Source organism: Rhinoraja longicauda, chromosome 13 (assembly GCF_053455715.1).
Source record: "Rhinoraja longicauda isolate Sanriku21f chromosome 13, sRhiLon1.1, whole genome shotgun sequence".
NCBI classification, from domain to species: domain Eukaryota; kingdom Metazoa; phylum Chordata; class Chondrichthyes; order Rajiformes; family Arhynchobatidae; genus Rhinoraja; species Rhinoraja longicauda.
The window spans coordinates 22,089,966-22,116,263 of record NC_135965.1 but is presented as its reverse complement, the minus strand read 5'-3'; the positions used below and the strand labels follow the sequence as shown (position 1 = coordinate 22,116,263).

Sequence of the window (26,298 nt, the reverse complement as noted above, 5' to 3'; positions counted from 1 at the left end):
ATTGTATCTGTGTATTGTGGACAGCTTGATTGTAATCATGTGTAGTCTTTTCGCTGACTGGATAGCACGCACAAAAAGCTTTTCACTGAACCTTGGTACACGCGACAATAATAACTAAACTAAACTAAACTAAACTCAGGAACACCAAGAGTTGCAACCTGCACTCTCACCCCTGACATGAACACATGCCTGGCTGCGGAACTAAAGATGTATTTTGTAAGGATGGTTTATCGATGCCCCGATATAATCTTAAACTCATCAAATTATACAGTCGAAAGTGATTGCAGAGTAAATCCTGCATGTAAGCTGTGAAGTTATGCAATGCATCTGCCTTGTAGGATGTAGATCAAAATCAGGTAGAATCAAATGACCTTCATGGAGTCATGGAACTGTAGATTTTAACATAGAAACAAAGAAAATAGGTGCAGGAGGAGGCCATTTGGCTCTTCGACCCAGCACCGTCATTCATTGTGATCGTGGCTAATCATCCACAATCAGTAACCCGTGCTGGCTTTCTACCCATATCCCTTGATTCCACTAGCCCCTAGAGCTCTATCTAACTCTCTTTTAAATTCATCCAGTGAATTGTCCTCCACTGCCTTCTGTGGCAGAGAACTCCACAAATTCACAACTCTCTGGATGAAAAAGTTTTTTCTCACCTTAGACTGTAGCCCCTGGTTCTGGACTCCCCCAGCATTGGAAACATTTTTCCTGCATTTAGCTTGTCCAGTCCTTTTATAATTCTATACATTTCTATAAGATGCCCTCTCATCCTAAATTCCAGTGAATACAAGCCCAGTCTTTCCAATCTTTCCTCATATGACAGTCCCGTCATCCCAGGGATTAACCTCGTGAACCTACGCTGCACTGCCTCAATAGCAAGGATGTCCTTCCTCAAATTGGGAAACCAAAACTGCACACAATACACCAGATGTGGTCTCACCAGGGCCCTATACAACTGCAGATGGACTTCTTTACTCCTATACTCAAATCCTCTCGTTACTTAACACTTTATAGACACAGCATGGAAACAGTCCACTGAGCCTGTGGCAACCAGCAATCACCCAGTACACTAGCACTACCTTACACACTAGGGACAATTTCATTTTTTTTTTAACCACAGCCAATTAACCTACAAACCTGTACATCTTTGGAATGTGGGAGGAAACTGGAGCTCCTGGAAAAAACCCACGCGGTCACAGAGAGAACGTGCAAACTCCACACAGACAGTACCTGTAGTCAAGTTCAAACCTGATATCCGGCAGTGTAAGGCAGAACTCTACCGCTGTGCCACCGTGCTGCCCAACACTGTTCCAGGTGTACAGCACAGAAACAGGCCCTTTGCCCATGCTGACCAACCTGCCCCAACTTCACGTCCAACCTGCTCGTGTTTCACCCATATCCTTTTAAACGTTTCCTATCCATGTACCTGTCAAATGTCTTTTAAGAGCTTCTGCCTCACAATGTCAGAGACCCCTATTCACTCAGGGTCTGTCCAAATGCCTTTTAAATGTTAATTGGTTGGCGTGGACTCAGTGGGCTGAAGGGCCTGTTTCCATGCTGAATCTGCAGATTAAACATCATAGTAAATTCAGCAGCGTTCTTCTCTCCATCTACTTTGCCTTTGTTATGAGCCTTTTAGAGCAGCTAAATCTTCTGCAGCCTGTCCTCAAGAGCCACTCCAAGTGGCTCGCAAGTTAATATTCAAGCTGACAGCACATTATGGAATGCGGCAGTTGTTTGGGGAGAGTCTGTCAAGTTGCAGGACCATCAGGAGACCATCCAGATGCTCCAAGCGGCCTGCCAGCTGGTTGCTGAATGACTTTCCTTCCATTCAATTCTGTTGGCCGATGTAGGACTCATAGAATCTTTGGGAGCCCAGTGCTCAGGGGAGTGGGAAGATCAGAAGATGTCCTGGTTGCTTTGCTCCTGGGCCTAGCCAAGCTGGCCATTCATGGGTCATGGCACCAGGCAGACAAGGGCTTAGCCCGAGCCGACTACCTGTCCCTCTTCCGGGCTTACGTCCGTACCCGGGTGTTGATCGAAAAAGAAGGGACGGCACGGTAGAGTTGCTCCCTTACAGTGCCAGAGATCCGGGTTCGATCCTGACTACAGGTGCTGTTTGTATGGAGTTTGTGTGTTCTTCCTGTGACCGCAGGGGTTATCTCTGGGTGCTCTGGTTTCCTCCCACACTCCAAAGATGTACGGGTTTATAGGTTAACTGACTTCTGTAAATTATCCCTAGTGTGTAGGATAGCCCTAATGTACTAACGTACAACGATCAAGCAGATCGTTGGTCAGCATGGAATCGTTGGGCCGAAGTGCTTGTTTCCACTCTTTATCTCAACTGCGGAGGGCACCATGGACGGGTTCTGGGACCGTTGGGCACCGCGGGGGATCGACTGTATCCTGGATCAAGATTGAAAATATAGTCATTTAATGTTTAGTAGTAAGTTATACCGTGCAATTTTATATTATGGTGGGGGGTAACTTGTTATAGTTTGTTGAGTAATTACTAGTGTAAATAACTGAATAAATTTAATTTTGTCAAAAGAAAAAGAAAAAGACAGGGTGGCTGTGATGTCACCACAGCAGAGGCTTTGCACAGATTCTGCGGCAACCCATCGATGTAGAACTTTGAGAGAGTCATGCCCTACGGTGTAGGTACAGGTTTAGGTTTATAAGTTTCGTTCAGTGTGGTTTATTTATTTTCACATGTACTGAGGTACAGTGAAAAGCTTTTTGTTGCATGCTAACGAGTCAGCGAAAAGACTATACTTGATTACAATCAAGCCGTCCACAGTGCACAGATACGGGATAAAGAGAATAACATTTAGTGCAAGATAAAGTCCAGTAAACTCCGATCAAAGATAGTTCAAATGTTTACAATTAAGTTAATTGGAGGTCAGGACCACTGTCCAGTTGGTGAGAGTACGGTTCAGTTGCCTGATAAGTTCTCCCAGATGTACTAGAGGACAGAGGATCTACGGAGACAGAGGAACTGATAGAAATTTGCATTAGGTGAGAAATAGTATTGGGTAGACTGATGGGATTGAAGGCTGATATATTCCCAGGGCCTGATGGTCTGCATCCCAGGGTACTCAAGAGGTGGCTCAAGAAATCGTGGACGCATTGGTGATCATTTTCCAATGTTCAATTGATTCAGGATCAGTTCCTGTGGATTGGAGGATAGCTAATGTTATCCCACTTTTCAAGAAAGGAGCGAGAGACAAAACAGGGAATTAGCCTGACATCGGTGGTGGGGAAGATGCTGGAGTTAATTATTAAAGAGGTAATAACGGCACATTTGGATAGCAGTAAAAGGATTTGGTCCAAGTCAGCATGGATTTATGAAGGGGAAATCCTGCTTGACTAATATTCTGGAATTTTTTGAGAATGTGACAAGTAAAGTGGATGAAGGAGAGCCGGTGGATGTAGTGTATCTAGACTTTCAGAAAGCCTTTGATAAGGTCCCACATGGGAGATTGGTGAGCAAAATTAGAGCACATGGTATTGGGGGTAGGGTATTGACATGGATAGAGAATTGGTTGGCAGACAGGAAGCAAAGAGTAGGAATAAACGGGTCCTTTTCAGAATGGCAGGCAGTGGTGAGTGGAGTGCCGCAAGGCTCGGTGCTAGGGCCGCAACTATTTACAATATATATTAATGATTTGAATGATGGAATTAGAAGTAACACCAGCAAGTTAGCAGATGACACAAAGCTGGGTGGCAGTGTGAACTGTGAAGAGGATGTTAGGAGGTTGCAGGGTGACTTAGACAGGTTGAGTGAGTGGGCAGATGCATGGCAGATGCAATACAATGTAGATAAATGTGAGGTTATCCACTTTGGCAGCAAAAACAAGGAGGCAGATTATTATCTCAATGGTGTCAGGTTAGGTAAGGGGGAAGTGCAACGAGACCTTGGTGGCCTTGTACACCAGTCACTGAAAGTAAGCGTGGAGGTACAGCAGGCAGTGAAGAAAGCTAATGGCATGTTGGCCTTCATAAAGAGAGGATTTGAGTATAGGAGCAAAGAGGTCCTTCTGCTGTTGTATAGGGCCCTGGTGAGACCACATCTGGAGTATTGTGTGCAGTTTTGGTCTCCTAATTTGAGGTAGGATGTCCTTGCTATTGAGGCAGTGCAGCATGGGTTCACAAGGTTAATCCCTGGGATGGAGGGACTGTCATATGAGGAAAGATTGGAAAGACTGGGCTTGTATTCACTGGTGTTTAGAAGGATGAGAGGGGATCTTATAGAGACAGATAAAATTATAAAAGGACTGGACAAGCTAGATGCAGGAAAAATGTTCCCAATGTTGGGGGAGTCCAGAACCAGGGACCACAGTCTAAGAATAAAGGGGAGGCCAGTTAAAACTGAGGTGAGAAGAATCTTTTTCACCCAGAGAGTTGTGAATTTGTGGAATTCTCTGCCTCAGAAGGCAGTGGAGGCCAATTCACTGGATGAATTTAATAGAGAGTTAGATAGAGCTCTAGGGGCTAGTGGAATCAATGGATATGGGGAGAAGACAGGTGCAGGTTACTGATTGTGGATGATCAGCCATGATCACAATGAATGGCGGTGCTGGCTCGAAGGGCCAAATAGCCTCCTCCTGCATGTTTCTATGTTTCCATAACAGCTGGGAAGAAACTGTCCCTGATTCTGGAGGTGTGCGTTTCCAAATTTCTGACCTCTTGCCTAATGGGAGATGTGTGAAGAAGAAGAAGTGTCCGGATTGAGACTGGTCCTTCATTATGTTGGTGGCCTTACCGAGGCAGCGGGAGGTGTAGGTGGAGTTAATGGAAGGGTGGTTATTGTCAAGTGTTCTGAGGTGCAGTGAAAAGCTTTGTTTTGCAAGCTATCCAATCGGATTAGACAGTACTATACATCTTAAGCTCAAGTACAATAGGTAGAGCAAAGGGGAAGGTGCAGAATGCAGAATATACTTCTCAGCATTGTAGTGCATCGGTTCCTGAGACCAAGTTCAATGTCCAGGATCGGGTTGATTGAGAGAGAAAAGGTTACACGTTAATAATTGGGTGAATATGCTGAAAGGAATTGTTCTCTGACCTGGGACTCAGCTGAATGGCCTCTTCTTATGTTACCTTACCGGCAGCACAGATCGCAGCGGTTAGTGCTGCTGCCTCACAGCTCCAGAGTCCCGGGTTTGATGCTGACCTCAGGAGATGTCTGTGTGGAGTTTGCACGTTCTCCCTGTGACCATGTGGGTTCCCTCCAGGTGCTTTCGTTTTCTCCCACATCCCAAAGACGTGCGGGCTTGTAGGTTAATTAGCCTTTGTAAATTGCCCCTGGCTTGCAGGGAGTGGATGAGAAAGTGAGATCACATAGAACTAGTGTGAACAGGTGATTGATGGTCGGCCTGGATTCGGTGGGCCAAAGGGCTCTTTCCATGCTCTAAACTCAAACTCTAATCATCCTGAGACGTTGGATATTTTTAAAGTGGAGATCGACAGGTACTTGATTAGTAAGGGCTTCAAAGATTATGGGAAGAAGGCAGGAGAATGGGGTGAAGAGGGAAATATATATACATATGCACATACAAACACATAAAAACAAACAAACAATAATAATGCAAAAAGACAAAACCAATGCCCCCAAGTCTATGTAGTTCAGAGCTTATTTGGAGGTTGTAGTGTTTAGGAGGTTGTAGGAAAAGACCACCGGGTGGTGCCCGCAATGGCTGCCTCGCCAACAGTCTGTCTCGTCCTTTCCTTCTTTGTTGTTTTATAGTATGTGTTAAATGTATGTTTTAGTGTTCTTTAGCTTGTTTTATGTGGGTGGGGGGGGTTTGGGGTAAACTTTTTTTAATCTCTTACCTCGACGGAGATGCAATTTTTTTCCATATTGTATCCCCGTCCGCACTGTGGCCTGACATCGTGGAGCCGGCGGCCTCTTGCTGGAGATCGACTTTGGGAGCTCCAACCACAGGAGCCTGTGGATTTAACATCGTGGAGCTGGCGGTCCCTGTCGGGGATCGACCTCGGAGCTCCAACCATGGGAGCCTGCGGACTTTAACATCGTGGAGCTCGCGGTCCCTAGTTAGAGAATGACTTTAGGACCTCCAAGCCTCAGAAGGTTCGACCGCCCTGATCGCGGGAGCTTCGACTGCCCCGACACGGGAGCCTCGATTGCCCCGAAGTGGGGGCTTCGATCGCCAGCTGAGGGAGCTTTGATCGCCCCGATCGCAGGAGAAAAGGAGGGAAGAAGATTAGACTTTCCATCACTGTGAGGAATGTGGGGAATCCACTGTGGTGGATGTTTATGTTAACTTTTATGTAGTTGTGTGTCTTGTTGCTTTCTTTTAGTATGGCTGTGTGGTAAATTGAATATCACTGTACCTTAATTGGTACACGTGACAATAAAAAACCTTTGAACCTTTAATAGCCTGATGGCTGTAGGGAAGAAGCTGTTCCTGAACCTGGACGTTACAGTTTTCAGGCTCCTATTTATGTAAAATGTAAGTCTCGATCTGCTCATTGAATAATTCAAGCAGATTGCACATGAATGGATTCATGTCAGTGCAGAGTGGTCGTGCTACTTTGTGACCTATCACTGTGTTCTGTGTTTGTTGCAACAGGAACTGTTCACAGCAGAGTGCAAGTTCAAAGAGTCCGTCTTTGAGAACTATTACGTGATCTACTCCTCGACATTGTACCGGCAGCAGGAGTCTGGACGAGCCTGGTTCCTGGGGCTCAACAAAGACGGCCAGATCATGAAGGGCAACCATGTCAAGAAAACCAAGCCATCTTCTCATTTTCTACCCAAGCCAATCGAAGGTAGACAATGTCTTTGTCATCTCAAAAAATTGTGCAGACGCTAGAATTACGAGATAAAGCGAAGGGCGGCACAGAGGCGCAGCGGTAAAGTTGCTGCCTTACAGCGCTAGAGAATATCCCAAAGACGTGCGGGTTTGTAGGTTAATTGGTCTCTGTAAAATTGTCCCTCGTGTTTATGGAGTGGATGAGAAAGTGAGATAACATAGAACTGCACCATATCCATGTACCAATCCAAAAGCCTCTTAAAACCCACTGTCATATCTGCCTCCATTACAACCCCTGGTGGCACGTTCCAGGCAACCACCACTTGCCCTGCACTTCTTTAAACTTTGCCCCTCTCACCTTGAGGCTATCTCCTCTAGTATTTAATTTTTCCTTTCTGGGAAAAGGTTCTGACTGTCTACCCAGATGTACAGTGTAAATTGGCTTTGTGGTCAGCACAGTTATTCTGGGCCGAAGGGCCTGTCTCTGTGCCTTCCAGTCCTAGGTCCCTTGTTCTATTCAAGAATGGAGGTAAAAGACCAAAGGCATTCTTCTTGAGGAGGGACATGCTGGCATTGGAGAAGGTCCAGAGGAGGTTTACAAGAATGATCCCGAGGATGATTGGGTTAACATATAAGGAGCATTACACAGCTTTGGGCCTGTACTCGCTGGAGTTTAGATCTGGGGGAATTTCATTGAAACCTAAGATAGACACAAAGTGTTGGAGTAACTCAGCAGGTCAGGCAGCGTCTCTGGAGAAAAAGAATGGAGGACGTTTCGGGTCGCACCCTTTCTTCACACTTTCATTGAAATCAACTAGATAATGAAAGGCCTAGATAGTGGATGTGGAAAGTGGGCTTTCACCAGTGGGAGAATCTAGAACCAAAGGGCACAGCCTCAGAATGAAAGAACGTACCTTTGGAATGAAGATGAGGAGAAATGTCTTTCACCAGAGGGTGGTGAATCTGTGGAATTCATTGCCACAGATATCGGTGGAAGCCATTATTTGGTGTTATTAAGGTGGAGATTGATAGGTTCTTGATTAGTAAGGCTGTCAATTGATGGCGTGTAAGTTGGAATATCAGGTTGCGAGGTAAAAATTGATCATCACAATTGAAAGACAGAGTAGATTCAATGGGCTGAATGGCCTAATTCTGCTCCTGTGTCTTTTGGTCTTATGGTGAGAACATCCAAGGTATTACTGAGGATAAGAGGCATCAATGTTGGGGCAGAAGAACAGATTAACTCGATTGATAGTTGTGAAATTGCTTATTTAGTAGGAGCGGCTAATTTATGAGTTTAATCCCCAATATTGATGGAGCTGCCTTTCACAGTCGAGCTACACAGATTTTAAAGGCTATTATTTGAAAGAATCTCTTCTTCGAACTTTGGGTGAAATGCTTTCTGTATAATGGGCTTTTTGAACATTATTTATGTCCCTTCAACGAGACAAATAGAGATATCACAGCCTCTGTGGTTCAATGGTTGGCATAGCTGGATGCCATTGTATATAATAGCGAGTGATTCATTTGTTCAGAGTATTAACAATTACACAATATATTCCCACAATATTCATCTTCACCATTGTACGCGGGTTGTGTGAATGTGGCCAAACTCTCGGTTCCGTAGCTATCAGAACATTGAACAGGAACAGGCCATTTGGCCCACAATGCCTGTGCCACCTCTGATGCCAATTTATGTATATTGATTTCTCTAACTTCAAGTAGCCCTTGCATCCCCTCTCTCTCTGTCCCTCCCCCACCTTAGTCATTGCACTGGTTTCATTATCGTCCTGGTGAATTTAATTGCCTGTGTAACTCGTTACCACCTAGCCCCCAGCCAACAATGGACCGGTTCCTTGATCGCCGTTACTTTTTTGCATTCATTTGTTCTATATTTCTCTGTATCACCATCTTTCACTCTCATTTCCCCCGACTCTCAGACTCTCAGGGGGATCGTTGCTAACTGATTTGCTCTGACATAGGGATAGTTTGGACTTAAATGGCTGAATGTTCTCTTTCCAGTTGTGATCATTCTGTGATCTCTGGTAAGCAGCTTATAGGATCAATTCTACTTCCATAGACTTGTGAGCAAATCTCCAAACTCCTATTACAATAGACAATGTGCTTCACTGTGAGAGGTAGTTTCTTTGGATGAGATTTTTTAATGAAGGCACCATTCCACCAGTAGATATGTTTAGTTTAGAGATACAAAATGAAAACAGGCCCTTCAGCCCACTGAGCCAATGCCGATTATTGATCATCTGTTCAAATTAGTTCTATCCTACACCCTAATGACAATTTACAGGAACCAATTAACCTACAAACCTGCACGTCTTTGGGATGCAGGAGGAAACTGGAGCACCTGGAGAAAACCGATGCGGTCACAGGGAGAACGTACAAACTCAGTACAGACAGCACCCCAAGTCAGGATCAAACCCAGGTCTCTGGCACTGTGAGGCAACAGCGCTACCACTGTGCCACCATGCTGACCACAAATATAAAAGATGCCTGTTTCAAAGGTGTACTCGTCCATTGTCAGTGAGGCCACCTTTGGCGTATTGTGTTTTGCTCACCCTGCTAGAGGAAAGATGTTGTCAAGCTGGAATGAGTGCAGACAAGATTTATGAGCATGTTATCAGGACTTGGAGGCCTGAGCTATAGGGAGAGGTTGAGCAGGCTAGTACTTTATTCCTTGGAGCACCGGAGGATTAAGGGTGATCTTACAGAGGTGTATAAAATCATGAGGGGAATAGATAGGGTGAATGCACATAGACTTTTACCCAGGGTAGGGGAATCAAGAACCAGAGGTCATAGGTTCAAGGTGAGTGGAGAAAAGTTTAATAAGAACCTGAGGGGCTACTTTTTTACTCAGAGGGTGGTGGGTATATGGAACAAGCTGCCAGAGGACGTGGGTGAGGCAGGTACTGTAACAGCAATTAAAAACTATTTGGACAGCTAACTGGATAAAAAATGTTTAGAGGGATAGGGGCCAAATATGGCCCCTGCCAAAAGTGTAGATGGGACATCTTGGTCGGCACAAGCAAGTTGGACAGAAGGGCCTGCTTCTGTGCTGTATGACTCTATTGCCCTGTGAAATAATTACCTTGCACGAATGGGCAAACAGATGAATGCATTCTTTAAATATCCTTGTGGTTCTAAAAAAGGGGGCTGCATAAATCCTTTATCATTGAGCAGCAAACAACATCGCAGAGCACTATAGAGGAACTCGGTCCAGCAGAAGTTGGCGAGATTTTTGACAGTAAAAGGGAAGCAAAAGTACGCAGAGATAAATAATTGAGTCCAAGCTTTAGCTTGTGGTTCTGGACAGGGAGGTGACAAAAGCAATGTGCTGGAAAGGAGGGCGCAGAGAGGCTAACGACTGTGCAGAGTGAGAGAACAAGTGTGGGGAAAGGTTCAGGTGAGGTTTAGGTTCCATGTTCTAACAGTGGCACAGCGCAAGGGCCTGTGTCTCTCAGTCACGGATAGAATCATAGTCATACTGCACGGGCAGAGGCCCTTCAGCCCAACTCATCCATGCCGACCACGATGTCCCATCCTTGCCATTCCAACGTGCCCTTGTTTGGCCCATATCCCTCCAAACATTCCTGTGCGTGTACCTGTCTAAGTGTCTTTTAAATGCTGTCCTAGTACCTGCCTCAACCACCTTCTCTGGCAGCACGTTCCATACACCAACCACCCTCTGTGTGAAAAGGCTGTTCCTCAGCTTCCTGTCAAATCATCCCCTCTCACCTCAAATCTCCATCCTCTGCTTCTTCATTCCCCCTACCTCGGGCAAACGACTCTGTGCATTCACCCTATGTATTCTCTCATGAATTAATCCATTTGTGGCGCAGTGATAAAGCTGCAGTCTCACAGCGCCAGAGACCCTGGTTCAATCCTGACCTCGCATGCTGCATTTACGGAGTTTTCACATTCCCCCTGCGACTGCGTGGGTTTTCGTTGGGTGCTCCAGTTTCCTCCTGCATTCCAAAGATTTGCAGGCTTGAAGGTGAATTGGCATCTGTAAATTGCGTCCTAGTGCGTAGGATAGAACTAGAGTATGGGTGATTGCTGGTTGTCGTGGACTCGGTGGGCTGAAGGGCCTGTTTCCACACTGTATGAAACTTTACTCTGAAGAAGGGTTCCAACCTGAAACGTCATCTATTCATGTTCTCCAGGGAGGCTGCCAGACCCGCTGAGTTACTCCAGCACTTTGTGTCCCTTTCTTGTAAACCAACATCTGCATTTCCTTGTTTCTAAAGAATTAAACCGTTCCCCGTAAAGAAAAGGTCTTAATACAGCTAGAGGTGGGGATGGAGATTTTTGCAAGGAATCTTGTCTTTTGTGTTAGTGAGAGATTGACCTGTTGACCCTTTCCCTTGTTGTCCATCCTCTCTTGCAGTGTGCATGTACAGGGAGCCGTCGATGCACGAAATCGGGGATAAAGCCGCACGCTCACGGAAAAGTTCGGGAACGCCGACCATGAACGGAGGAAAAGTCGTGAATCAGGAGGAGTGTACATAGCAGGAGAGCGGGGACTGGGAATCTGAACTCGACCACAGGCACAATTTACAGCATCAAACACAGCAAAGTTGTATATTTAAAATCCAGATGGGAGGATTATTATGAACAAGTGAGTCCTCAACATTAACAGATGAAGCCATGATCTTCACCTGAAGGAGAATAATTAAATCAGGATTTGATTTTCATTGTTTTCTCATGCAGAACTCTACACATTTGTGGTAAACTCAGCTACGAAACGTTAAATAAGTTAGCAAAAAAAAGAACTTAACTTTTACCCCAAATTAGAAAAAGAAATGTCCCTCAGAAAGTAGAGGTCTTTCATTTGCTTCTCAACCGGTGAAAATCTTTGACCGGAAGATGGGATTCTGGTTGCCAGCCACCCTCCTCATTTTATTCTCACCCGAGGATATTCTCATCCATCGTGGTAGATCCATCCAGCAGAAGCACACTCGGTGGTCCATGGTGTCAGCACACTTGGCCAACCAACTTCCATCCACAACCAGAACATACCAGACCATCTCACACACCTTGCATTAGCAGGGAAAGTAATGGACTCTCAGTCGAACTGAAACCAAAAAGGATTGAGATAGGGTCAAGTGAAGGATGTCCAATACATGCTTGCTTGAGGGGTGACCCTGCTTCTGCCTTGGTGGACAGTTGGCTAGTGGGAAGTAGATGGCATTTCCTTTGACTTCTCCCTCCATTAAGTCGGCACAATAGCACGGCTGGTAAAGCCGCTGCCTCACAGCACCAGAGACGCGGATTCGATCCTGACCTCGAGTGCTGTCTATCTGTGTGGAGGATGCACCTTCTCCCTGGGACCCCGTTTTCTCCGGATGCTCCGGTTTCTGTCCTGACTCTGTCTGCTCATCACATTTTAACCCATCCATTGGGCCTCCATTGGCTGCTAGATGTATGTTGCTCAACTCTTGGCCCAAAATCTGCTCATTTACCTATTTGTGAGCAGTTTGCTCTGTTAATTTAGAAATTGGTGACATAACCAAAGAATGGCCGTGGTGGAATCATGATTTTAAGCCCACAAGTGTAGGTGCGAGAAAAAGGCACAAAGAAAAAATATTTGAAGAAACAAGGAACTGCAGATGCTGGTTTACAAAAAAAAGACACAAAGTGCTAGAGTAACAGTTTAGGCAAGATCTCTGGGGAACTTGGATAAATGATGTTTTTGGATTGCTGAGTCTCTGAAGAAGGGTCCCGACCGGAAATGTCGCCTACCCCTGTTCCCCAGAGATGCTGCCTGACCCGCTGAGCAACTCCAGCAATTTGTGTCTTTTTTTGATAACCAGCATCTGCAGTTCCTTGTTTCTACAGTGTAGCCATGATATTGCTGAATGTATGGCCTTCTCTGTAATCCTTGTAGGGTCCCCTCTCCATCAATGCCAATGCAAGATGCTCTTCCCTCTTCAATCATCCAACTTGTGGGCAGGTCTGGCGAAGAGCATGGTGCCAATGAAGCCCATGGTACAGGACCTGGGGTTCAAGTTAGGGTAGTTGATAAGGTTCAATGAACCTCCAGCACCACAAGGATGTTCATTGAGGCATGGATATCAGCTGCTCATCCTGAACTTCCGTATGAATCAGCAACAGAGCACAGGAGGCTGAAAGGTGACATAGAGGTGTATAAAACCCTGAGGGGAATAGAGAGGGTGATTGCACGGAGTCTTTTACCTAGGGTTGGTGAATCAAGAGCCATGAGGTGTGATCTTCTAGAGGTGTGTCAGATTTTGAGGGGAATAGATAGGGTAGATGCACAAAGTCTTTTACCAAGGGTTGGGGAACCAAGAGCCAAAGGATATAGCTTTGAGGTGAGAGGGGAATATTTAATAGGAACCTGAGGGGCAACATTTTCACACAGCAAGCTCTCCCAAACAGTAGTGAGATGATAACCATGTTACTCTAAAGCTCTTTGGGATTTGCTGGAGTGATGAGAATGGTTGGCAGACCATGTTATTCCTTGGAGCGTGGGAGGCTAGGATGTTATCTTGTAGTGATGTGTAAAATCATGAGGGGAATAGAAAGGGTGAACGTACAATCCTTTTTCCCCAGGGGTAGAGGAATCAAGAACGAGAGGATATAGGGGTGTGGTGGGAGGGGAAAAATCTAATAGGAACCTGAGCGGCAACTTTTTCACTCAAGTAATTTTTGTATAGAAATAAAAACAGGTACAAAGGATTGGGACAGCCTCTCTCCAGTCAGAGTTTGGGTGGTTTATATGTAGAATAATATATTTATATGAAATAATATGAAAGGATGTATGTTTAAAGTGAGAGGGGCAACATTTAATGGGAACCTGAGGGGCACTTTTCTCATACAGAGGTGGTGGGTACATGCAACGAGCTGCCAGAGGAGGTAGTTGAGGCAAGTACTGTCACAACAATTAAAAGACATTTGGACAGGTACATGGATAGGAAAGGTTTGGGGGCATATGGCCCAAACATGGGCAGGTGGAACTAGCTCAGATGGAGTATCTATGTTGACATGGACAGGTGACATGGGCCTTTTCCTCTGCTATTTGACTCGATGGCTCATACGAGTGGGTTACATGCAGTATGCTGGATACCCAGGTGTGTTGCAGGAAGCTCTACATTCGAGCTTTCTGGGTGGGTGAGTTATACTGGGAATAATAGATTTGCAGAATGATTTACTGGGTGGGAGTTAAGGGATTTAAGGATTGGGGTTTGAAAGATTTATAAATGCTCAAGAAATACTGCGTCACAAGACTTCTAATTGTGTGGTACAGCTTTTATTTCAAACAAACAACATCCCAGAGTGAGTTATGTACTGGAAAGTAATTGAGGAGTAAAGATGGGTTTTATATATAGAATTCTAAACAACAGTTTATGTAGTGTTTAAGCCATCACATCCCCTCTTGAAGCTTCATATAACAAACTCTATCTGTGCAAGTGTTTATTTAAATAGTGGCCCTGGTTCAGGCTGAATAAACAACAAAGGCAACTGAAATATTTCCAACCTTTTATTAACTATAATGAAATTAAATTTAGCTATAACGGACATATATTAACTATAAAAAAAGTATAATAAATATTTTTTTGTTAAACAGAGCGAGAAATTACTTCAGTGATCTTAATGATAGAATAAATGGAAGTAGTGAAATACTCCGTTATTTCTGGATGCTCTCCAGAAATAATGTTTTATTAAGGTTGGCTATGGACCAGGCAAGGAGAAGATTGGTTTCTTAAGTTTGTTAGCAATCAGTATGGAATATATGGGAAGTTACGTATGGGATGTGTTGAGATTTTAATGGAGGAACCACCTGAAAATGTTAGAACTAGAAGAGTAGGCCATTCTGCCCTTCTTGCCGGTCCTGCCCTTCATTAAGGTTGTTTCTGATCATGTATCACGAGTCCACCTTCCAGCTAATTCTTACATTAAAAAAAAGACTCAAAGTGCTGGAGTAACTCAGTGGGTCGAGCTGCATCTCTGGAGGACATGGAGAGGTGACGTTCCGGTTCAGGACCCATCTTCCGACTTCTCCTTACATCCATCAGTTCCTATTGTGTCCAAATAGCAACCATTCCCAAATCTTGAATTTACCCAGTGCACCACTTCTGGGCTGGGTAGATCCAGTGATTCATAAACCTCATTGTGGCAACATTTCTCCATCTCACACCCTAATGGCCAACTCTTTACCTTGAGTCTAGAATCTCCTGCCTATTGACCATTAGTTACAAGGAACTGCAGATGCTGGAATCTTGATCATAACAAAAAGTGCCAGAGCAACTCAGCGGGTCAGGCAGAATCTGCGGAAGGGATGGATAGCCGACATTTTGGATTGGGACATCTCCTCCTCAGATGCTGCCTGACCCGCTGGGTTACTCCAGCACTTTGTGTTTTCTAAAGATTCAAGCATCTACAGTTCCGAAGAAGGGTCTCGACCCGAACTGGATCTTCTATCCAGAAATGCTGCCTGGAGGAACAACATTTCATATTCCGCTTGGGCAGCTTACAGCCCAGTGGTATGATTTTGATTTCTCTAACTTCAGGTAGCCCCGGCATTCCCTCTCTCTCTATCCTTCCCCCACTCAAGTCGCACTAGGTTCTCATTTTCACCCTACAAACAGCTAACAATGGCCTGTTTCCTTTATCATCATTACTTTTTTTGCATATCCTTAATTCATTGTTCTTTATCTCTCCACATCAGTGTCTATATTCCCTAATCCCTAATCAGTCTGAAGAAGGGTCTCGACCCGAAACATCACCCATTCCTTCTCTCCAGAGATGCTGCCTGTCCTGCTGAGTTACTCCAGCATTTTGTGTCTATCTTCAGTTTAAACCAGCATCATCAGCACTTCCTTCCTACTACAGTTCCTCGTATCATCAACTCGATATTGCTGCCTAACCAAGCACTTTCTTATCAAGAATCCACCTACCACTGTCTTAAAAAGCATTGCCTTTTGGGCACGAGATACTCGATCCTCTGAAGAAAAACTTCACCTACCCCTGTAGATGATTCCTTATTGTGAACAATGAAGGCAAGAATCCCAAATGCCTGAATATAACAGACGCTGTTCCATTATGACAAAGATCAAGAGGACTTGCCTCAATGTCCTGTAGCAACATTTATCCTTCAACAAATCTTGAACCATGCTGACATTTCCCAAATATTCCCTAATACTTCCGAAGAAGTGTCCTGACCCAAAACATCGTCTATCCGTGTGCTCCAGAAATACTTCCTGTCCTGCTGTGTTATTCCAACACTTTCTGCCCTTTTTTTGTAAACCAGCATCTGCAGTTCCTTATGTCTAGGTAACATTGACTTGCTAATTGAAATGATACACCTTTGTAATTCAACTCACTTTGGGGTTTTTTTTCTCCCCTTCAACTGTCTCCTAACCTTCCATCAATTTTAATTCCTCCACTTACTCTACTTAGCAAACTCATTCCTGTCTCAGCAATCTGTCTGGGCTCATCATCACTTTATGCCATCATGAACTGTGCACTAAATTCTTTGGTCTAATCACGATGACATGAATAACTGGGCATCATTTATGAGAGAGGAATTAATATTCCCGTTGTCAGCTTAATTAGTTGCCTGTCTTGCAGATCTGACTGCACAGATTTCTGTACACTCTGAAACTGAGCTCTTTCCAAGATTTAGTGTGACGGACCAGTCTCTATCGCACTCCTGATTTAATTCCCCACACGAGCAACCTCAGCTTTGTTTCAAGGCCATCTCCACACTGAGATCATCAGGGAGGTCAAACCGCCACGGCACTGACAGGCACGCTCACACAGTAGGAGAGTTGCGCAGAGACCCGAGTTCGATCCTGATTACCGTGCACTTTGTACAGTTTGTTCTCCGCTTGACCGCGTGGCCTTTCTCCGGGTGCTCCAGTTTCCTCCCACGTTCCAAAGACGTGAGGTTTGTTGGTTAGTCGGCTTCTGTAAAATTGTAAATTGTCCCTGGTGTGTCGGATAGTACGAGTGCACGGGGTGATCGCTGGTCGGTGAGGGAACGGCGAGCCAAAGGGCTTGTTTCCGCGCTGCAACTCTGAACTAAAAACCAAACTAACGGTCCCGACGCAGCTTGAATCTCACCTCTTCTGCAGCGATCGTCCTCATTACTGCCATCCACACACGTATGTTCATAGGTCATAGGAGCAGAATTAGGCCACTCGGCCCATCGAGTCTGCTCTGCCATTCAGTCTTGGCAGGTCCATCTTTCCCTCTCAACCCCATTCTCCTGCCTTCTCCCCTGACACTTGTACTAATCAAGAATCTGTCAATTTCCACCTTAAAAATATCCAGTGACTTGGACGCCACCACTGTCGGTGGCAATGAATTCCACAGATTCACCACCCTCTGATGAAAGAAATTCCTACTCACCTCCTTTCTAAAGGTGCATCCTTTTATTCTGAGGCTGTGCCCTCTGGTCCTAGATGCTCCAACTAGTGGAAATATCCTCTCCACATCCACTCTGTCCAGTCCTTTCACTATTTGGTAAGCTTCAATGAGTTCCCCCTCATCTTTATAAACTCCAGTGAGTATAGGCCCTGTACCGTTAAATACTCACCATCACTCCCTGCTTGGTACAATGTAAACCGTCCACTCACAGAGGAAGGAACTCCCTTCTTTCACTGAATCCTTTGCAACCCACAGCAGTCGACCACCAATTTTCTTTATTAAAAGTATTGTCAAATTGGAAAAGTACTGGCCACATTGTGCACAGCAATGATCTGATGATGGAGGCACAAGGAACTGCAGATGCTGTTTAATGAAAAAAAACCACAATGTTTTGGAGTCAGGCAGCCTCTCTGGCAAACATGGAGAGGTGACGTTTCGGGTTGAGGCCCTTCTTCAGACTGAGATGATCTGATGGTGTTGGGCGAGCCACAGGTGACAGTGGTGTTTTGTTGGCAAAGGGTGGAATAAGTGACAATCTCACTCACTTCCCCACAGTGTCACTCAGTCCATCCCTCTGCCAATCAAACATCACAAACACCTGTATCCACCTATCACTTGCCAGGCTTTGCCCCACCCCCATACTTTTTTTCCATCTTTCTCCCCTTAATACCATCAGTCTGAACAAGGATACCAACCCCGAAACGTGGCCATAGAGTCATGGAGTCGTACAACACGGAAACAGACCCTTCAGCCCAACTTGCCCATGCCGACCAAGCTGCCCCATCTACACTAGTTCCACCTGCCCGCATTTGGATCATATCCCTCTGAACCTTTCCCATCTGTGTACCTGTCCATGTACCTGTCATACCTGTCCCTCCACCGATACTGCCTGACCCTCTGGGTTCCTCCAGCACTTTGTGTTTTGTTTAAGGTTTCAGCATCCTGTGTCTCCAGTGACCTGCTTCCTCACTAGATTTACATGGACTGGCTTGTAACAACCCTGCCAGTGTGTGCTCTCCACATTCCCCACATCCCAGCCCTCTTTCCTTACCACCTATGAGAATGGCGCTGGACCTATAGACTAAGGTAGACTTTCAAGCTTGGGGTGTGGCTGGGCTGTAGTGTGGGAGATGGGCACCAGGGCCAATACATAGGAGCTGGCACCTCCATCTCATCCCTTGGCACCTCAACAGTTAAACCCACCATGGCAGCATCTGCACCCCCGTGGCCAATTCCTGAAGGACTATCTTTCCTGATGCCTGGCACCTGATGCAACCCTACTCTGGAAACGGCTTCATGCTATTTATATTTCCTTCACTGGCGAATTCTCAAAGGGCAGTTGAAGTTTTTTCTCTGCAATAACAATACTTTTCCACACCCTCTGCTCGTTCTCCCCTTGCCTTCACCCCATCTCTTCCCATACCTTACTTCATAAGTCATAGGAGCAGAATTAGGCCATTCGGCCCATCGTCTACTCTGCCATTCTATCTTTCCCTCACAACCCCATTCCCCTGCCTTCTTCCTGTAACCTTGGATGTCCTTACTAATCAAGAATCTGTCAATCTTCACTTTAAAAATACCCAAAGACGGTCTCCACAGCTGTCTGTGACAATGAATCCCATAGATTCACTGTCCCCTGACATAAAACCTTCTCATCTCTGTTCTAAATGTACGTCCTTTTATTCTGAGGCTGAGCCCTCTGGTCCTAGACTCTCCCAGTAGTGGAAACATCCTCTCCACATCTGCTCTGTCCAGGCCTTTCACTGCACACATCCCCTCTCCCTCACCCCTCCCCACAAATTCCACCTTGCAAACCTCCTCCTCTCTCTCACCCTCATGGCCAGTGGAACATGGGGATAGTAATCTGATGAAAGCCTGCCACCAGAAATCTTCCGAGAGTCATACAGCACAGAAGCAGGCCCTTCAGCCCAACTTGTCCATGCCAACCACGATGCCCCATCGAGGCTAGTCCCATGTGCACATGTTTACCCCATATCCCTCTAAACCTTTCCCATCCATAAAAAAACTGTGTGTGCATTGTGTCAAGAACCAGTGGATATAGGTGTAAGGTGAGGGGGGGGAAGTTTCAATAGAAACCAGAGGGGCAACTTTTTCACACAGGGGATGGTAGGTACTATCACAGTGTTTTAAAAACATGTGGATTGGTACATGGACATACAAGGATATGGGCCAAGTGCAGGCAGGTGGGACTAGTGTAGATGGGACATGTTGGTCGGCGTCTGTAAATTGGACTGAAGGGACTGTTTCCACGTTGTGTGACTCTATTTATTCTCTCCTTTACTCTGACCCTTATGATGCTCCCCACACTCCCATCAACTCCCCCCAGATGCTACCCCCTCAATCACACGCCAGAAGACAATTTACAGCAACAACTTAACCGACCTACCAACATGCACGTCTTTGGGGTGCGGGAGGAAACCGGAGAACCGGGAGGAAACCCACGCAGTCACAGGGAGAATGTGCAATCCCCATACACAGACTGCACCCGAGGTCAGGATTGATCCCATGTCTCTGGTGCTGTGAGGCAGCAGCTTTACTCACTGCGCCACTGGGCCGCACAACATGGCGCTGGTAATTAGACGCTTATTAAAATGACGCCGACCCATACTGCTTATAACAGGCCAGGTCTGACACAGAGTTTCCACAGAGACAACAAACAACACAAGTACTCCTTTAATATAAGAGTGACGTTACTGCCTCAGCCAAGGTGAAAGAGTTAGTTTAAACAGAAAGTAGAGCACAGAAAAAGACCACTCAGCCTCTCTCTTGCATGCTGGTGTTTAAGCCTCACATTGAGTCCCCTCCCACCCCTCCACCTCTCTCCCCATCACCATCATCTGCTCAGTCAGCTCCCATTACATTCATAGGTAAGAGGGGAAAGATTTAAAGAGGAACTGGGAGAGCAACCTTTTCATACAGTGGCCCAGGTACTGGTAGACGAGGTACAATTAGGACATTTAAAAGACTTTTGGATGTGTACGTGGATAGGAAAGCCTTAGAGGGATATGGGACTAGCTCCGGTAGACAACTTGCCTGGCATGAACAAGTTTGGACGAAGGGTTTCCTGAAATACCACCCATCCTTTTTCTCCAGAGACGTTGCTTGACCCATTGAGTTACTCCAGCACTTTGTATCTGTCTATGGCCGAAGGGCCTGATTCCATGCTGTGTAGTTCTATGACTCTATATATTCACTCCGTTTGTTGTGAGTTTGATTTCTCTGTGGGAAGAAAGTTTTTTTTTCTGAACTCCCTCTGCATTTCCCAGTGACTAACCCTACATCGAGTCTTGATCTCCCCAGTAGAAACACTGGTAACGTCTATCCAGTTTTGGGTGTGCCTCAGTCTTCCCTGCAGGAAATAACCCAGCCTCTTGGATTCAGGATCAAGTTTGCAGGTCCTCCTCACCCCTTCAGAAACATGTACACAAGCAAAAACAAGGCAGACGCAAGCAAAAGGAAATGGAATCCACACAGTATTGGACACCCTTCACCCTTGCCTCATCTCCTCCCCTGTAAAAAAAACTCAAGACATCACGGGATGTGATCAGGAGACTTGGCAAGGCACCAGGTTACCATCTGACTCACCCACTAAAGAGCCAAGACCTACGTCCTCTGCCTGTAACAGAGGTCGTAGGGTAGAGTGCAAAGGGCAAAGTTCGAAGAGGCAACACAACACCCTTGAGGTTCAAAGGAATCTATGACGCACCCACAAGTCAATCACCATCATTACTGGATGAGAATCGAAAGAAAAAAGAAACAACTGATTTCACCGGCAATATATTTTGTTTTTATCAGGGAGAAAAGAAAATGTACATTTAAACTTTAAAACGAAAATAACCCGCCTTCTGTGAATTGTGGTGGTCTTCCCCTTAAATTTTTTTTTGACAGCAGGAAGTGTAATTCGTACTGAGTGGAACCTTTCACAATGTAAATAACGCGACGTTTTTTGCATGTCACAACCTTGCTGAAACTGCATGCAATATATTGCTTAAAAAGCGGATGCAATTGGAATGGGGCGGTGGTTCGGGTGGATCGGCAGTGTCTGATGTTGAACGCACATTAGTAAGGTGGTGGGAGAGTTCAGTGAAGTGGATGGTGCTACTTAGGGGAGAGTAGTCCGGCTCTGTCACGGCCTCCCGGGAGGGTGTTGCATCACAAAGCAAAATTCCCTCTCATAACGAAAGGGAAGGGAAGAAAATTGGTCGGGAAGCCCCTTGATCTTTTCCGAGATATCATTGCAATCTCTCCGCAGCCATGTCCCAAGTCTAAGGAGAGAGTGCTTGACATCTTGCAATCTCCTTGACAATTCCCCAACGCACAGCTACACCACATTCTCGCGGCAACATGGAGACACCAGGAAGTGCAGATGCTGGAATCTTGAGCAAAACACAAAGTGCTGGAGGAACTCAGCGAGACAGGCAACATCTGTGGAGGGAATGGAAAGGGCGGGGCCCTTCTTCAAACTGATTGGAGTGAGGGGAGGGGAAGAATGGTTGAAAAGAGAGGTAGGGGCAGGACAAAGCCTGGCGAGGGATAGGTGGATACAGGGAAGAGGGGGTTTTAATAGGCAGATGGGTGGAGTAAGTGACAAAGCCTGGAGGTGAAAAGGAGAGAAAAGGGTGTCAGATAATGAGAAGAGCAGGAGTGAAATGTAAATCCAGAGGGAAGGATATAGGTGGAAGGGGACGAGGGAAAGCATGGGGGAAGGAGGGGAAATAAAAGGAAAAACAGGACAGGGATTTGAGAAAGGCATATGGAGTCTCCATCTATCTGAAGAAGGGTCCCGACCCGATATGTCGCTGAGTTCCTCCAGCACTTTGTGTTTTGCTCATGATTCTAGCATCTGCAGTTCCTCGTGTCTTTTTTGACTGCTTGCTGAGAACTGCCGGCTATCTGCACGTCATGGGTGTTTTATGCAAATTCTCTAAATTTCGACTCAATACAAGAGCCTAATAGCAAAGCATCTGAAGCTACAACTTGAGGCTGTTCCAGAATTTGCACGATCAGCTCTTTTAGTTTCCCCTTGTAACTTCAAAATCCCTTCCCAAGCAATATTTAAATTTCAGACAATCTCATTCGCACCGTGACTTTGGAGAACATTTCTTATGCACATTTCATTATACAATTATTGCCTTCTCTATTTTTGAATATATATTCACGAGCCTGCACAGTGGCGCAGTGGGTAGAGTTGCACACTTACAGCGCCAGAGACCCAGGTTTGATCCTGACCACGGGTACTGTATGCATGGAGTTTGTACGTTTTCCCTATCCTGGGCTTTCTCCGGGTGATCCGGTTTCCTCCCACACCCCAAAGACGTGCAGGTTCGTAGGTTAATTGGCCTCCGTAAAAAAAATGTAAATTGTCCCTGGTGTGTAGGATAGTGCTAGTGTCCGGGGTGATCGCTAGTCGGTGTGGATTCGATGGGCTGAAGGGCCTGTTTCTGCACTGTATCTCCAAAGTCTAAAGTAAAGTCTAATGTCAAAAGCCTCTAGTTGTCCTTACGAATAACGCCTTGCATAACACCCTACAGGTGCCCTGTGGCATTACTGTTTAGAGATGAAAATCTCTATAGTTCTCAGTCTGTAATGGCTGTCTTCAATTAAGTTGTGTTTTTTGGGGGCTTGGTTTAATCATAGAACATAGAACAGTACAGGAACAGGCCTCACTCAATGTCTGTGCCAAACATGATGCCAAGATAAGATACTTTCATCCACCTGCATGTGATCCATATCCCTCCATTCCCTGTATATCCATGTGCCTATCGAAAAGCCTCTTATAAGCCACTATCGTATCTACCTCCACCACCAACAATGGCAGTGCATTCCAGGCACTCACCACTATGTTAAAAACTTACTCTGTGCATCTTCTTTAAACTTTTCCCCAATGCGGAAATTGATAAGTTCTCGATTAGGAAGGGCGATAATATTACGGTGAGAAGGCAGGAGAATGAGGTTGAGAGGGAAAGATACATCTGCCATGAATGAATGGTGGAGTAGACTTGATGGGCTGACTGGCCTAATTCTGCTCCTATGTTTTATGGTCTTATGGTCTCAGTTTAAAGCCATGCCCTCTAGTCTTGAACGTTTCCACCCTGGGAAAACATTTCTGACTATCTACCCGAGGTATGCCTCGCACACTTTTATACACTTCTGTCTCCCCTCAACCTCCGGCGTTCCAGAGAAAACAATTCAAGTTTGTTTGGTTCAGTTTGAAAGAACATTTTGCTGCTGTGTACCAGTAAGGAAGGTCTCTTTGTGTTGGCAAAGACCTCCAATGAAACGTACCTTCCTAATATGATCAGCATTGCACTATTAACACTCAATATGAATGACAAGGTCACGGAAAGGCAAGTGATGAGCACCTACTTTGTGGGTCAGTCTTTACCAGGGAGCCACCTTTTTTTGGGGGACTCACAAGAAAAAGACATGGTCATCTTAAAACGCATGCTCTCAGACTGTACAATCTCATTGATCTTTAATATTGTAGAAGCATCGAACTGCAAATGTTGGTTTACAAAAAAAGACACGATGTGCTGGAGTAACTCAGCGGGTCAGGCAGCATCTCTGGAGAACATCTCTGAACATGTTCTTAAAAGGCATTTGGACAGTTACATGGATAGGAAAGATTTAGAGGGATATGGGCCAAACGCAGGCAGGTGGGACTAGTATAAATGGGGTACCTAGGTCGGCATGGGCAAGCTGGGCCGAGGACCCTGTTAATCCGTGTTGTATGACTCTTTGAGGTGATGTTTTGAAGAAGGATCTCAATTTGACACATCACTTACCCATGTTATCCAGAGATGCTACCTGACCCTCTGAGTTAGTCCAGCACTTTGAATTTAATATTCTTTTGTAATGTGTCCAATATTGGTATCATTGTTGAAATAAACCCTAAGGGAGTTGTCCCACTGACTCCATTTGATGTGGGCCAGGCATCTGAATGATACAAAGATTGATCCATAAAACAGGTGAGCGTCGCTCAATGGGGCAATTCCCCCTCAGAGAGTTAATTTTCCGGTTTATTGAATTCGGATTTGAATGATTTGTTCACTATTGATACAACATCCAGATCGGGCAATTATTGCCACTGTTTGAAGATCTGGAAATGAGTGAGTGGAATTCTGACTTTGGTTTGCTCCCATTCTTTTGTCCCGATGAGGATCCCTGCGTATGTGTTGTCTTTTGTCATTTAGAACTGTCTAAGTGAGCAACAAACTGTAAATAGCTTAGCCGAGATTTCAGCAAATAGTTATTCAGACTAAAGAGAAAAACTTGCACTTAACACGGCACCTCTCATAACCTCAGGACATCCCCAAGCACTTTACGGCCAGTCGAGTACTTCTTGAAGTGTAGTTATCGTTGTAACGTCGCAAGCATGGCAGCTAATTTGCACACAGCAAGATCCCACAAACAGCAATAAGTGGCAGTCAATGGATGTGGGGGGAGGTGGTGGGGGTGGGGGGGGGAATGGAGTAGGTGAAGAGGGATCCAGGGTGAGTTATGTGATGGCTGAGAGTTTACAGGGTAACATAGAGAGCTCGTGGGGATTTGTGATCTGATGTTTGCGTGTGACGGTCTGTTCTCTAGGAGTGTCCCACCAAGGGGTCAGCCATGGCCCCGGAAGCCAGGGGGAGTCCTCTGCTTTTTACAGTGTAACCAGGTCCCCATGCAGCATCTCATGTGAACATCACCTCTCCTGGCTGTGTAGCACTTCTCAATGTGTAGGAAGGAACTGCAGATGGTGGTTTACACCGAAGGTGGACACAAAAAGCTGAAGTAACTCAGCGGGTCAGGCAGCATCTCTGGAGAAAATAAATAGGTGATGTTTCAGGTTGAGACCCTTCTTCAGATCCTTCAGAACTGCAGGTCTTTTGGATCAAGACCCTTCTTCAGACCCTTCAGTACTGTAGCGTCTGAAGAAGGGTCTCAAACCTAAATGTCACCTGTTCCTTTTCTCCAGAGATGCTGCCTGACCCGCTGAGTTACCCCAGTATTTTGTCGCACCTCTCAATGTTCACACTGGGCATGCCACTGTCAGGAGAGGGATGGGCCAACGACCTTCAACCTACTTCTCCACCTGATGACCTCTCACCTGCCCGTGATGACAGCTTTAAACTAGTGTGTTTCCCGCTTCGAAGCCACCCCAACCCTCCCCCCCCCCCCCCCCCCCCCCCGTGCTTTAAGATGACCAAGGTGGTGTTGATGGAAATTAGCTTGCAGCAGGGAAGAGTCCAGTCCCACTCCTGAGAAGAATCGGAAGTCCAGCAGTTGCTATCATAACGTTTAAGAGATATTTGGACAGGTACATGGATAGGACAGGTTTAGAGGGTTATGGCCCAAACACAGGCAGGTGGGACTAGTGTGGATGGAGCATGTTGGTCAGCTTGGGCAGGTTGGGCCGAAGGGCCTGTTTCCACTCTGTATGACTGTGACTATGACCCTGATAGTGAGGAAGCGAGGGGAATGGGGGAGTTGGAACCGTCTAAGCACATTTAGCATCTGCTGGACACACATGGAAACTTCGTCATGCTTAAGAGGCAAAACTTTTAAAATCACAGTTCGTTCAAAACGTGACTGAGAAATACCAGGTTTTTAAAGCCATTTCCGTTAACTTGGGACAGCCCAGAACTGGAAAGGAGCAGAGATTGACTAGCCACCCACTCCTCTCCATGTGTTTGCTTTTGGCTTGTATAACTACATGTTCAGCTGTATTCACAAGGTGAAAGGCCAGGCGTGGGATGAACCAAACACACTGTTATTGATTAAATGGATAAAGAATCACACCTTTGCTCTGGCTCTTGTTTTTATTTTACTGGTCACATATTTTATTTTTGTTTTCGAGATACAGCTCTAAAACAGGTCCTTCAGCCCACTGATTCCACGCTGACCAGCGAGCGATCACCTGGACAATAATTCTATCTTACACACTAGGGACAATTTAAAGAAGGCAATTAACTATGTAGTCTTTGGAAACTGGAACACCCGAAGAACATCCACAGGGAGAATGTTCAAGCTCACTACAGCCAACATCCGTAGTCAGGTTCAAACCTGGGTCTCTGGAGCCGTGAGGCAAATTGATTAATTCATGAGA

General features: G+C 45.6%; 1 protein-coding gene across 2 annotated transcripts in view; it reads left to right on the top strand.

The window, feature by feature from the left end:
* The window catches only part of LOC144599535 (fibroblast growth factor 12-like), a 79,150-nt gene extending 52,963 nt beyond the window's left edge, over positions 1 to 26,187 (top strand). Inside the window, exons 3-5 of one of the 2 annotated variants that reach the window (XR_013548014.1) lie at positions 6,597 to 6,795; positions 11,182 to 24,983; positions 25,190 to 26,187. Coding sequence is in view for 1 of the 2 variants with exons in the window: in XM_078410544.1 (XP_078266670.1) it covers positions 6,597 to 6,795; positions 11,182 to 11,303 (321 nt within the window). In the remaining variant the exon portion in view is untranslated. Of the gene's footprint in view, positions 1 to 6,596; positions 6,796 to 11,181 lie in introns of both variants that reach the window. The other variant, XM_078410544.1, reaches the window with a different exon arrangement.
* The last annotated feature ends 111 nt before the right edge of the window (positions 26,188 to 26,298 follow it).